Below are 13,353 nucleotides of genomic sequence, written 5' to 3' on the forward strand. Positions count from 1 at the left end.
ATTAAGATGCCCTTTATTCCTGAAAGCCTTTCCACACTGGTTACATTTATGAGGTTTCTTACCAGTGTGGGTGCTGTGATGTGCACTAAGAGCTCCCTTATCTCTAAAAGCCTTTCCACATTGGTTACATTCATAAGGTTTCTCTCCAGTATGGATTCTTTGATGTGCAGTAAGATATCTCCTTTTTCTAAAACCCTTTCCACACTGGTTACACTCATAAGGTTTCTTCCCAGTGTGGATTTTCTGATGTTCAGTAAGAGTTGTCTTACCTCTAAAACCCTTTCCACACTGCTTACATTCATAAGGTTTCTTACCAGTATGGATTCTCTGATGGTATATGAGAGATTTTTTGTATGAAAAACCCTTTCCACACTGGTTACATTTGTAAGGTTTCTCTCCACTGTGGAATCTCTGATGTGAAGTGAGAGATTGTTGGTGTCTAAAACCCTTTCCACATTGATTACATTCATAAGGCTTCTCCCCAGTGTGGATTCTCTGATGTTCAGTAAGAACTCCCTTATATCTAAAAGTCTTTCCACATTGGTTACATTCATAAGGCTTCTCCCCAGTGTGGATTCTCTGATGTACAGTAAGAACTCCCTTATTTCTAAAACTCTTTCCACACTCGTTACATTCATAAGGTTTCTCATCAGTGTGGATTCTCTGATGTACAGTAAGATTTCGCTTATATCTAAAAGCCTTTCCACACTGGTTACATTCATAAGGTTTTTCTCCAGTGTGGATACTCTGATGTATAGTAAGAGATTGCTTGTTCTCAAAACTCTTTCCACACTGGTTACATTGATAAGGTTTTTCTGCAGTGTGGATCTTCTGATGTCGAGTGAGACATTGCCTTCTCTTAAAACTCTTTTCACACTGGTTACATTCATAAGGTTTTTCTACAGTGTGTATTTTCTCATGTGCAGCACGGAGTTCTCTGCAAGTGAAGTTTTGGTTCTGAATAGTTTTCTTCCTTTCAAGTCTGATTTCACTTCCTGTAACAATAAAAAAAAGTTTTTAAAAAAAGGGCAACAACAAAGAGGAAAAGACCACACACACACACACACACACACACACACACACACACACCCTCCCTCCCTTCCCTCCATCAACAGAATAGAAGCTCAGTTAAAATCTATTTCCCCAGGCAAAGGAAAAACTCTTACATGGGCAGAATCAGTCCCTTAATGATCCTATTAGCTCACATCCTAAACATGATGTAATTTCTAATGGGCTTCAAGCACAAATATATTGAATCCTCACAATAAACCTGTGACAACACAGAATACTTTTATTGTCACTACTTTCACAATTCAGGCCACCAGTTCAGAGGATAGAGGGACTTGAGCCAAATCCCTGTAGCTGAGACAGTAATTCCCACCCAGTGCATGGGCAGGCTCTGCCCTCAATATTTGACAAATTAGTTCAACTTTCATTTTTTCCCTTTTCCTTTCATTGTGTGCATTTTCTGGTGATCACTTTCAATTTTATTTTTTGTCTGTTACATTATCTGAAGTCACATTCAGAATGTGTTCTTTTTTTTTTTTAACCTGAGACATGAGATTTTGTTCTGATGCAATGCATTTTTTTAATTGATAGCCACAGCTTATTATCATATCCCCCTGCATATCCTTTTAACAAATACAATGTTTTAAAAATGCTGGAAATCCCCCACATCTGAAAATATGTGTCTCATGTTGGAAACTGAGTTAATCATCATGTGGCATGAAAGGGCAGAGCTTGCTATTGCATCTCTTCTTCCTTTTGAAGTTCACAAGCTCCTTGAAGGAGGGAGACAATGATAAAAGGATTTGACCCCAAAATTTGTCAATACAGAGACTGTATGAAGTTGCAAATTGTCCACTATTTATGGACAACAAGGATGTCCATATATATACTTTAACAAATACCTTTCTCAATAACTTGAAACGATCATGAACAGGAATACACAGCTTTTGAGGTTCATGAGGTCCTTCCCTGAAACTCTGATGGCTCCTAAGTGCAACAGATTCTTTCAGATTCTCAACTTGACAACAAATAGTTTCCAAAATTTCAGGAAGGTTGGACATTCACGAATAAAGGGCCACAGGGCTGCAAGGGCCTCAGTGGCTGTTTTGCTGCCCCAAAACAGTTCTCCCCTTCCTGAATTATCTAATGAGATGATCACATCTCATTAAACCTATAATCTTCAGATCAAGATATTATCTTGGGAGAGGATTCTGGGAAGATGGTGAAGTATGTTGCAAAATTTCAAGCTCTCCCTATTTTCCCCACAAATAGAACCAATTGGTGTTTGAGGGCAAAGAGAGAGTGAAAAATCAAGGTCTCAGGCAGAAAAGGAGTTCTCTTGATTTCATCTGAGGGGATCTGAAGAAAGACCTTAGACAGAGGATTAACTTGTGGGAAGTGTGCTACCTCTGCGGAAACATCCTGTGGGGACCCCTTGGGAAAGCTGAGTGTGATTGCAGCCTCAGCAGGAACCAGAGACTTTTCCCTATTGGAGTAATTGTGAGAAGAAGCTATTGGGAAGACCAAGGGAACCTTTATAGATTAGAAACTCCAGGCCCAGCTGTGTTGCTGAGACCTGAGATTTAATGACGGGACCAGGAATAATGGAATAACAGGAATAATAACAGAAAAAGAGATCTGCCTAAAAAGTATTTAAGAAAGAATTTCAAGGCTGGTCTTTACCCCAGCATTTACTTCGTAGCTCCCAGGAGCCCCTTAAACCACAACTCTTACATCCCTGCTTTCACCTCACTCACCTGGAGAGCAGCTCCTCAGGCATTCTTGGTCCAGCACCCAGGGTGCTTGCTTTTGCTTAAAGTAAAAGATCACATCTTCTCTGGGAACTGGAACCCCTGAGCATGGAAATAAGGTAGGTATCAAGGAGAGAAGCTTGAAATTTAGTTTTATTTAGGGAATGGGGTGAAAATCCAGAGCTGCCCCATTGAGATTCAGCCCATTATATTGAAACATATGAGTCTATAGTCACCTACTAGTTCTTGTCATGTAAGAAAGTCATAATGGGGTTTGTCACATCATTCTGTTATACAACTTTTATTTGGAGATGAGTCAAATAATCTTCTCCCCCTTCCCCACCTGTTATTCTATTAGCTTCATTTATGGAAGAAACTTCGAACCCCATTCCTGGATAAAAAGGGTAATTGTAAAATTATTCTGTACATATTTCTATTGGTTCTTTATCTGGATGCAAGTCACATCTTTCTTCACTTCAGCTTTTTCTTAATTTGGTTATTTAGACTAATCAAAGTAACTTAATTGCCAGAAGTTTTTCCTCAACAATATTGTTCCTAATATATTGTAAAGAAAGCATAAGGCACAGCCCATGGGAAAGAGTAGACGAAAATTTCCCTTCCCTTCCTTTCCCACCATTGGTGCTGAAATTTGAAGGCAAGAGGAAAGGAGCTTCAGGACAAGTTTCCTATAGTAGAAACAACCATAGGCTTTGGATTACAAAGTGAAGCTTGCTAAAAAGAAAAGTATTCCCAATCCTAGCCCCATGCCAAAGAGGGACAGGTTGTCAGCAACAGATCTTCCAGAGCAATTTTCAGAGCTTTGGGTAGACCAGTCTGTGTTCAGGTAGAGGTCAGCCAAAATCAGCTGATTGGATCCTCGTGTGAGATGCTTCCACACTGGTTTGATCTCTGACTTGAAGCTACCTAGAACTGATAAGTGACAGCTTTAGGAACCACAAAGGACACCCTCAGTTTTCTTTGATACCAGGCAAATTTAGACAGGAGGACTCTGGTGCTTGGACATAGCAGACTACCCCTTTCTCCTTTCCTACTGATATATCCCCCAAACTTGTATTCGAGGAAATGATGATACATCCCTAGATTGCAGATTCAAAGTTAACCAGGAAATGTCCTTACCCAGGGACAGCAGGTTCCGGGCATTCTCCAACATGACTTCCTTGTACAACTCCCTCTGAGGAGGGTCCAAGAGGCCCCATTCCTCCTGGGTGAAGTCGACAGCCACATCCCTGAATGTCACCAAGTCCTAAAGCACCAAAGCCATGAGACATAGAGCTGAAAGTCACTTCAGAATTCAAGAATCCAACCAATCATCCCCAATTTACAGTTGAAAACTCAAGCAGAGAAGGGATTGGCTCAAAGTTCATTCCATTTCTGAGTGTCAGTCAACTCCTGCAATCATGGTTATTAAGAGTCTTATTGAATTTTGAGAAAAGCATTTTATAGAATCAGCTGGAGTAAAGCTGAGAAATGTCCTATTATTTAATGCATTTCCTTGTGGAATCAGGAAGAGTTTGTGTTTTATTTGTGAGGTAGATGGATCTATGGAGAGCAAGAGAGTGATGGGAAATTTTTCCTCAGCAGAAGTGATTTAAGTAATGTATTTAAAGAAAATTTTGTAAAGAGTCTGAGAAGTTGGCAAGTACAGCATGCTCTGGGAAAAAAAGTGTTATTTCTTCTGTGAGGTCCCCCTGGGGAAGATGTTATGGGCAAAACAGTTCATGCCTTTATTGGTCATTGATTTCCTTTATTTAAGGCAAATATTCCTCAGTTTTTATATTTCATTACAGGGAAACAAGAAAAACTGGAAAAGCAGCTTCCTTAATTAAAAAAAATTCATGGAGAAAATATTGTCTTTTTTTTTAATGAGAAATAAATGTTTGACAAAGATGCCTGGCAAAGTACAAGCTGGGGAGAACAGGAATTATAAAAATAAGTTAAGAAGCCAATAGATGGACCCTATATAGGAGAAAGTGGCCAGGAATGGGAATACCCTGATACTCAGGAAGGGCTATCTCTATTTCCCACCTGCTACAAGTACATCATTTTGGATTTCTTCTTTGAAACATCTGGTTTTTGTTCTGATATGAACTTTGAGCTTATTCACTCCCCTTGTCAGCAAGAACCCAACCTGCCATTATCAGGCACAACAAGTCCCCACTAATCTGTCTGCATAGAGTGACTGGGAGAATGAAAATCTATCCCTCAAACTTCTGGGTATCTGTAAACAACATTTGAGATTCTGATTACCATGTTTTGAGACTGGGACCCAGTCTGCCAGGTGGATCCCATTTGGTTTTGATCCCTCCCTGTGAGCTCCCAAATGCTTGCCTGGTACTTCTCCCTCCTGCCCTAAGAAATCTCCAACCTTGTATCTCACCCATCAAAGATGTCCCCATGGTCAAAAGCTTGGCTAAGTCCTTTTCAGGACAAAACTCACTGTGGAGCACTCTCTCTCTCCCTCCTCACAGTGCCTTCAATTTACTGTGACTTTGTCCTTATGATAGCTAACCCTGTACAGTTATATATAGTATATAGTATAGCCAAGTATAATTAACTCTGATTAGTTTGCTAAACTTCTTTATGCTTCTAAGCTGCCATTCAATGTAACAACCTGTAATGTTGCTTTAATGGATTCTTACAAATTCTTCTTCTGGGTAACCCTATTGCTTTTTCGGCAATTTCCCCCTGCAAGTTCTTATTTTATCTCTTCATTTTCTCTATAGACTCTTCTTCTAAATAAACCTACCTTTTGGCAAAGAGAATGGCCTTTGTGAACTTGGGACATGTTTGTTTCTAACTAGGAAGTGTTAACCTTTTCCTGATGGACAAGTCATCTCTGATTGGTTCCTTAACTCACACCCAAGAGAAGATAGTGCAAATCTTTCCTTCACAAGCCTCCCCAACCCAGTTTACCAAGATGAGGGGGGCTAATGCACTCCCAACCTTCTCTTAAGGAGAAAGCCCAACTATCCCCTCATTATTCACTGGCTTTACTCCTTTGGGACTTTTCTAACTGGGCTCTTCACAAATCCTTGAATCAAGAGGCTCCTTCCCAGCCAGACCTCTTTTCATATTTCTTGGGCTTTGGGATTTCTTTTGATCATTACCAAGATGTAGAAATAGAATATTAAATTATGCCATGGCAACTATTCTCTTTTTTTTTTAATTTTTTTTTATTTTAAATTTTTATTTAATAATTACTTTATATTGACAGAATCCATGCCAGGGTAATTTTTTTACAACATTATCCCTTGCACTCATTTCTGTTCCGATTTTTCCCCTCCCTCCCTCCACCCCTTCCCCTAGATGGCAAGCAGTCCTATATATGTTAGATATGTTGCAGTATATCCTAGATACAACATATGTTTGCAGAACCGAACAGTTCTCTTGTTGCACAGGGAGAATTGGATTCAGAAGGTATAAATAACCCGGGAAGAAAAACAAAAATGTAGATAGTTCACATTCGTTTCCCAGTGTTCTTTCTTTGGGTGTAGCTGCTTCTGTCCGTCATTTATCAATTGAAACTCAGGTCTCTTTGTCAAAGAAATCCACTTCCATCAAAATATGTCCTCATACAATATCGTTGTTGAAGTGTATAATGATCTCCTAGTTCTGCTCATTTCACTTAGCATCAGTTCATGTAAGTCTCACCAGTCCTCTCTGTATTCATCCTGCTGGTCATTTCTTATAGAACAATAATATTCCATAACATTCATATACCACAATTTACCCAGCCATTCTCCAATTGATGGGCATCCATTCATTTCCCAGTTTCTAGCATGGCAACTATTCTCAAAGAAACAAAAGAAAGAAGAGACAGGGAATAAAAATATGTAAAAGTAAAGGACAGCCCAGAGGAAATGAAGTAAACAACAATTAACAGTAAAAAAAAAAAAAAAAGCTGCCCTTGCTGAAGGCAAGTGTATTGATGGCAATCACAGCTTGAACATAGACAAGCTAATGATGGGAGGTCTCATGGAATGAACACTGGTTTAAAAAAAATGGACACCATCTTAAAGGAAATGATCAAAGAGAAGTGCTCATTTCTGTACAGAGAACATGAAAATCCAATGGAAAGAATCCCTCGCTCGCCCACAGAAAAACCCAACCCAACCTGGAAAAGAAAAACAAAGCTATGGCTACACACTCACATCCAAGTCAGAAACTCACAGAGCTCTCAGCAGCAGGCCCAGGATCAGACCACTTTCAGCACAGGCCCCTTTCCTGTCCCTGAGATGCTGTGGTAAAACAATCCATACCCCCAGGAAAGCAGGATCAGGACCAGCCCAAACCTTCCCTCCAAGAGTGCTGCAGAGCCCAGCTCTGTCTTCAGGTATGAACTCAGGAAGTCTGCTGGACAGACAAGCAAAACAGGCCCTCCCTATAATAAGCAATATCCTCATCTGAGACACTCAGGATAGCCAGGCCCAAGAGTGTCTCTTGGCTCCAAGCGCTGCCTCAGCTGAGGTCTTTGAGCACAAACCCAAGCAGGATTGTGGGAAAAGGAAGAGCAAGAGATAGACGCACTAATGAATGAGATCCTCTAGGCGAAACTCAATGGAGAAGAAATAAAGGCAGTGACAGAAGGAAACAAGAGTCATAAAACCTTGCCCACACAACCAACTCTCTGAATATTTGTACAGACCAAATGGAAGTCACAAGGCAATGGCAAATACTAAAGCCTTTGCAGGAGACTTTAAAAAAGGGGAGCGAATATAAGACATCAGAAACAAGTCAGACAGAAAAGAGAGCAAGGCAAATGTTGTATTACAGGTATCAGCAGACTATCAGAATACCAACAAACAGCAGCCTAGATGCAGGACTTCAAGAAATGTTTAAGGAGAAATAAAGAAACCACAGGTCACTCTGATTAGATGGGCCCTGAGTTGTTCCCCACAAATGTGCTTTCTAGGGTTCCAATCACAACCTTGCACAGTCAAAAGAACATCCTTTCCCAAATAAAAGCAGCTATCTTATATTAAAGGATGGGAAAGTCCCACATGTGCAAAAATGTTTGTGGCAGCCCTTTTTGCAGTGGCAAGAAACTCGGGAACTGAGGGGATGTCCATCAATTGGATAAACAGCTGGACAAGTAATAGTACATGAATGTGATGGAAGAAATAATCTGTAAGAAACAATCGGCAGGACAATTTCAGAAAGGCCTAAAGAGGCTTACATGAACTGATGCTGAGTGAAATGAGCAAAACCAGGACATCATTGTACATGGCAGCAAGCAAGATTATAAGATGATGAATTCTCATGGATGATGTGGCTCTTTTCAATAATGAGGTGATTCAGGCCAGTTCCAGTGATCTTGTGATGGAGAGAGAAGTCTACACTCAGAGAGAGGATCAAGAGGACTAAGTGTGGATTATGGCATAGCATTTTCACTCTTTTTGTTGGTGTTTGTTTGAATTTCATTTTCTTTTTTCTTTTTTTTTCCCTTTATGATCTACTTTTCTCATGCAGAACAATAATGGTATAAATATGTATGGTTATATTAGATTTAACATATATTGGATTACTTGCTATCTAGGGGAGGGGTTGAGGAGAAAAGGGTGGGAAATTTGAACACAAAGTTTTGATTTGGTTAGTAGTGAAAATTTATCTTTGAATGTTTTCAAAATAAAAAGCTTCAAAAAAGAAAAACAAAATAAAATCCTTCCATATATTCTTTTCTTTCTTTCTTTTTTTTTTGCTGAGGTTAATTGGGGTTAAGTGACTTGTCCAGGGTTACACAAATAAGAAATGTTAATTGTCTGAGGCCAGATTTGAACTCAGGTCCTCTTGACTTCAGAGCTGGTGATTGTGACTGCTGATGTGGGTTCCGGTCTGGATGGAGGGCACTCACCTGAGCAGGTCCCAGGCTCCCAGGGCTCATTCCCTCTGGCTCCAGGCTCCCTGTGTACACAGAAAATTAATCAAGGTGACTCTATGTTGTAAAGTTCTTCTGAATGACCCTACTCTCTATCTTCCTCAGAGTCCTGCTGCCTCCAGCCTTTATGATCCCACTAAGCAACCAGCTACCAAAGGCCTGAATAATGTAGTCAGAGCCTCTGGTGTGCTTTCTAGAGCCCCCAAATTGTGCTGCCAAAATATACTATGTATTCCAGAGCCCCTACAGTGAGGTGACAAAATACATCATCCGAACTAGTTCTCTGGAGGATCTCGGGACTAGCCCGAGTCTTTGGTCTTAGTGGAGGAATGTAGAAGGCAGGAGACCCACCAGGATGGTCAAACATGGAGTTCTTTTATTTCACCTCCTCTCAGCCCTTAAATACCTAAGTATGATTACAACATTACAGCACACTCAGCATGTGCCAACTAGAGAACCATTACATCACCACAGCACACTGTGCAAGTGCTAACTATAAGCACCCTGCTATTGGTATGAAAATGTCTGGTTTTTTTTTTTTTAATTATACTTTTTTATATACAAAACATATGCATTGGTAATTTTTCAACATTGACCCTTACAAAAACCTCTGTTTCAACTTTTCTCTTCCTTCCTTCCACCCCCTCCCCTGGATGGCAGGCAGTCCCATACATGTTAAATATGTTAAAGTATATGTTAAATACAATATATGTAATGTAGATGCCTCTTACTGTAAGTATCATTTGTTTCAGGTAGAACACAGGTGGTCAAAACCTCCTTCACTTCTCAGGAAGGGTGAGAACAGCAAATATAGGTGGGGAGCCAAACCAGACACCGTCAGCAAGTTCCCTCTGGGCTGAAGGGTCTTATTCCTTACCCAGAGTTCCCCCACTATCTGTGGCCCTCTACATCTCCCCCTTTCTTTTGTTTTAGTTGAAACAGATATACATAAATCCATTAGCATGGGAGGTATTACACAAGCAAGTAGTAATGTAAAAGACTTCCATGAGTCCTAGAAGGAGGGTATATAAATTACAATCACACATACATCTCCTTCAGAATTTTTTGGGGGCTATATACAATTGGTAGTTCCTTAGTGTTTCTATGGTGTTTTGTAAACATGCTTCTAACATTTGTTCTTCAGGTGCACACCCCAAGATATCATCCATGCAATGTAATATTACTTTTGGAAATGCTTTTTTTACTAGAGTAATATCAGCAGTCATATACATTTGACACATAGTAGGACTATTTTCCATATCCTATGGTAAAACTGCCAATTCATATCTTTTATAAAGCTCAGCTAAATTAATGCCATGCACTAAGAAGTCAAACCTTTTCATATCCTCCTTATCTAGAGGGATAGAATAGAAACAATCCTTAATGTCTATAACCCAACAAGGCCATTCTCTAGGCAATTGAGTAGGACATGGAAGTCTAGGCTGAAAAATTCCTATCATTTCCATCTGTTCATTTGCTTTTCTCAAATCAGTACCATTTTCCATTTTCCAGATTTCTTTTTTATAGCAAATACAGGGGAATTCCAAGGACTTAGAGAATGTTATAAAAGACCTTGGCATAGTTATTCCTGTACTATATCAAATAATTCTTGAATTTTTTTATTAGTTAAGGGCCACTGTTCTACCAACACTGGTGTATTAGTTTTCCATTGGATGGGAACAGGTGAGAGTGCTGGCAGGCCTTCAATAGCAGCCCTGCCTAAAAAGCCCAAGTACTCAATTGTAATTGTGACATGGGGGTGGGCAAAACTGCTGCATGGGGGATGCCAATGGTGTCAATTCCCCTACCACTCCTACTCCGTCTACCCATGAAGATGAAGTTGAGAGAGCAGGGTCAGGAGATGGGAAATGCCCTAAAGGGGCCTGCCTGGGTATAGGTGGAGGAGAAACTGAGCTGTGAAAGTGAGAAGCACTTTCAATTGGGGAATGACTCGAATTCTTATAAATTTGACTCAGTTCTTTATATATTTTAGAAACAAGGCCTTTATCATAAATACTGGCTGGAAGTTCTGCTTCCTTTCTAATCTTGGCTATATTGATTTTATTTGTGCAAAACCTTTTTAATTTAATGTAATTAAAATTATCCATTTTGCATTTCATAATGTTGCCTAGTCGTCTTTCCTTCTCCAAAAGTCTGATAGGCAAACTATGCTGCGCTCTACTAATTTGCTTATATTATCACTCTTTACATCTCAGTCTATGATCAGTCTAGCATTCTGCATCACATATGTCCTTTGTCACTCTCTATCATGTTTCTTCTCCTTACAATTATATAGTCTACTAAATGACAATGTTTGCTATAAATGTGCATGCATGAAGTTTTGTTGCTTTTAGGTTAGCAAAAGACAGTGTGGTAGTAGGGTCTTGAGATTCACAAATCTTCACTAATAAGTGACCAGTGCTATTGCTGTTTTCAACCTTATTCCTCCCAAGGACATTTCCTAATCTGAGCCTAGTCTAGCCTTAAAAAAAGCCAGGATTAGATAAGCTTGTCCTCTTTTGGCAAACTGAGGATGAGCATCTCTAGTCTTCATAAAATTTTCCTTTGACCTTATCAAGGCTTGTCATGGTGGAAGGATAGTCACTGATGATGGTACCATGGCATTTTTCTACAAGTGCCAAAGGCATTGTAATGAGCCTATCATTCAGTCTTTTTGGCAGACATATAAGACTGCTGACTTTTGATTGCTAATCTATACCAACTTCACAATGCTCCCCTCCACTGCGCTCCCTGCAGAAAACCTTGTATGTAGCTCCAACTTCAGTAAGGTGGTCTTCATTTGCCAGCCTTGTTTTACTCAGGGCTGCCATTTGGATGAGAGACCTACTATTCTCTGGCCACTAGAACAGTCCATCTTTCAGGTTTGCTGCATTATCCATAATGGTGTATACATTCCAAGTACTGATGGTGAGTGAAATCTTTGTAGAAGTTTTTATATGTCTCTGTTTGTATGTGTGTCTGTATTTCTATCAGAGGCTGGGTCCACCAACCATGGTAGACAGGCCAAGGCTGATTAAGGCTGATTTAGTGCACTTTTTCTGGTCTCTTCCTCATACCAGGGGGTATTTTTTTAAGAGCACATACATCTAGGGGGCTGCTACATCCCACTGCTGTGTCTAGTGAGAAGATGGCTGCATGGCTTGGGTACTTGTGTGTAGGTATGTGACTATAGCTTCCAGTGTATTCCCTGCTGTTACTTCATCACTTACCTGTCACTACAGGACTTCGAAATAGGAAGAATGGTTAAATTGGTTAACTGGTTAAATGGTTTTGACTCAGGCCCAAACTGGATTTAAGCAAGATAAGAGTTGCACAAAGTCATCATCCTCTCTTTCTTCTCCATAATGTTCACAGTGCAGTGGCTGGACAGAGTGAGGAATGGGGATGGTTGCAGTTGATGATATTTTTGATATCTAAGGAAGCTCTGAGCACTCCACTTTTTGGACAACAGAGGGAAGAGGCAGTATGAAGTAGGAAGACCTGGTCATGAAAACCCAATGGCTCTAAAGAGTCAAGATAAGGAAGGCCACTTTATTCTCGCTGCTCTATCCTTCATTCATCCATGAATGCCAAGGGAAGGGGGTAAATACAATAGAAGCTGAGATGTGGCTTGAGCTGTCAGTCATCCTGGGCTTCTCAGTATTTCTTAATATATCTATCTATCTATCCAATATGATGCAAATGCCCATCAGTTTCACTGTTGCAGCTGTTGCAGCATCTCTAGACTTTGCTGCATTCTACCTCCGTTCATGTCCCTGTCTAGATCACCACTGCCTGGGTTATTAAGTTCCCTATTTCCCAGTAAGATCAGGGGTGAAACAATGTTGCCATTTTCATCACCATAATGCAATATTGTACTAGAAAATGTTAGCTTTAGCAAAAAGAAAAGAAATTGAAGTAATTAGAGTAGACAACGAGGAAACAAAACTACCATGCTTTGCAGATGATATGCTGACTACAGAATTCTAGAGAATCAACTAAAAAAATTTTAACAAAATTGAAGGATATAAAATAAACCAATATAAATCATCAGCAGAAAGAACTAGAAAGAGAAATCTCATTCAAAATTACTGGAGACAATATAAAATATTTGGGTGTCTCCCTGCCAAAACAAATCCAGGAATTATACCCACACAATTAAAAAAAATTTTCACAGAAATATAATTATATATTAGAAATCAGAAGTGTCATTTGCTCATGAGTAGCCAACGTATATAATAAAAATAATAATTCTATCTAAAATCAATCTACTTATTCAGTGCTATAAATTCATTAATTCCCTTGAAATTTATGACTTTTCATTCTTCCAGATGACTTTGTTAGTATTTTTTCAGCTCTCTAAAGTAATTTCTTGGCAATTTGATTGGTATGGCACTCAATAATTAGCTTCAGCCTCTAGCTCCTTTGGAATCCAAAGTCTCCAGACAGCACAAAGGTAGAATATGGAATGAATCTTGACTCCACCTCTGAAAGTGGGATTGTGGGTTCTTTGACTTGTGAATCTCCCCGACTTGTGAATCTCCTTCAGTCTCTAGTCCAAAGGACAAGCTAGAGGCTGAAGTTCCGGAGCAAGAGCTCTCGCAACCAAGGAGAGAGATAGGTCTCTCTCGGTGATTATTACACAGAACTGAACCTAAGGCTGCCTCCAGAAGCTCCCCAAGAAATCTTCTCCCAGAG

General features: G+C 39.8%; 1 protein-coding gene across 7 annotated transcripts in view; it reads right to left on the reverse strand.

The window, feature by feature from the left end:
• The window catches only part of LOC127552251 (zinc finger protein 347-like), a 141,379-nt gene that overhangs the window by 101,114 nt on the left and 26,912 nt on the right, over window positions 1-13,353 (reverse strand). For 2 of the 7 annotated variants that reach the window (XM_051982850.1, XM_051982848.1), the window contains exon 1: window positions 2,766-3,225. The exons of 3 other annotated variants lie outside the window; for them this stretch is intronic. Coding sequence is in view for 1 of the 4 variants with exons in the window: in XM_051982853.1 (XP_051838813.1) it covers window positions 3,808-4,023; window positions 8,632-8,681 (266 nt within the window). In the remaining 3 variants the exon portion in view is untranslated. Of the gene's footprint in view, window positions 1-2,765; window positions 3,226-3,786; window positions 4,024-8,631; window positions 8,682-13,353 lie in introns of those variants that run through there. 2 more of the 7 variants (XM_051982853.1, XR_007951310.1) reach the window with 2 other exon arrangements.

This window comes from Antechinus flavipes, chromosome 2 (assembly GCF_016432865.1).
Source record: "Antechinus flavipes isolate AdamAnt ecotype Samford, QLD, Australia chromosome 2, AdamAnt_v2, whole genome shotgun sequence".
Classification (NCBI taxonomy): Eukaryota; Metazoa; Chordata; class Mammalia; order Dasyuromorphia; family Dasyuridae; genus Antechinus; species Antechinus flavipes.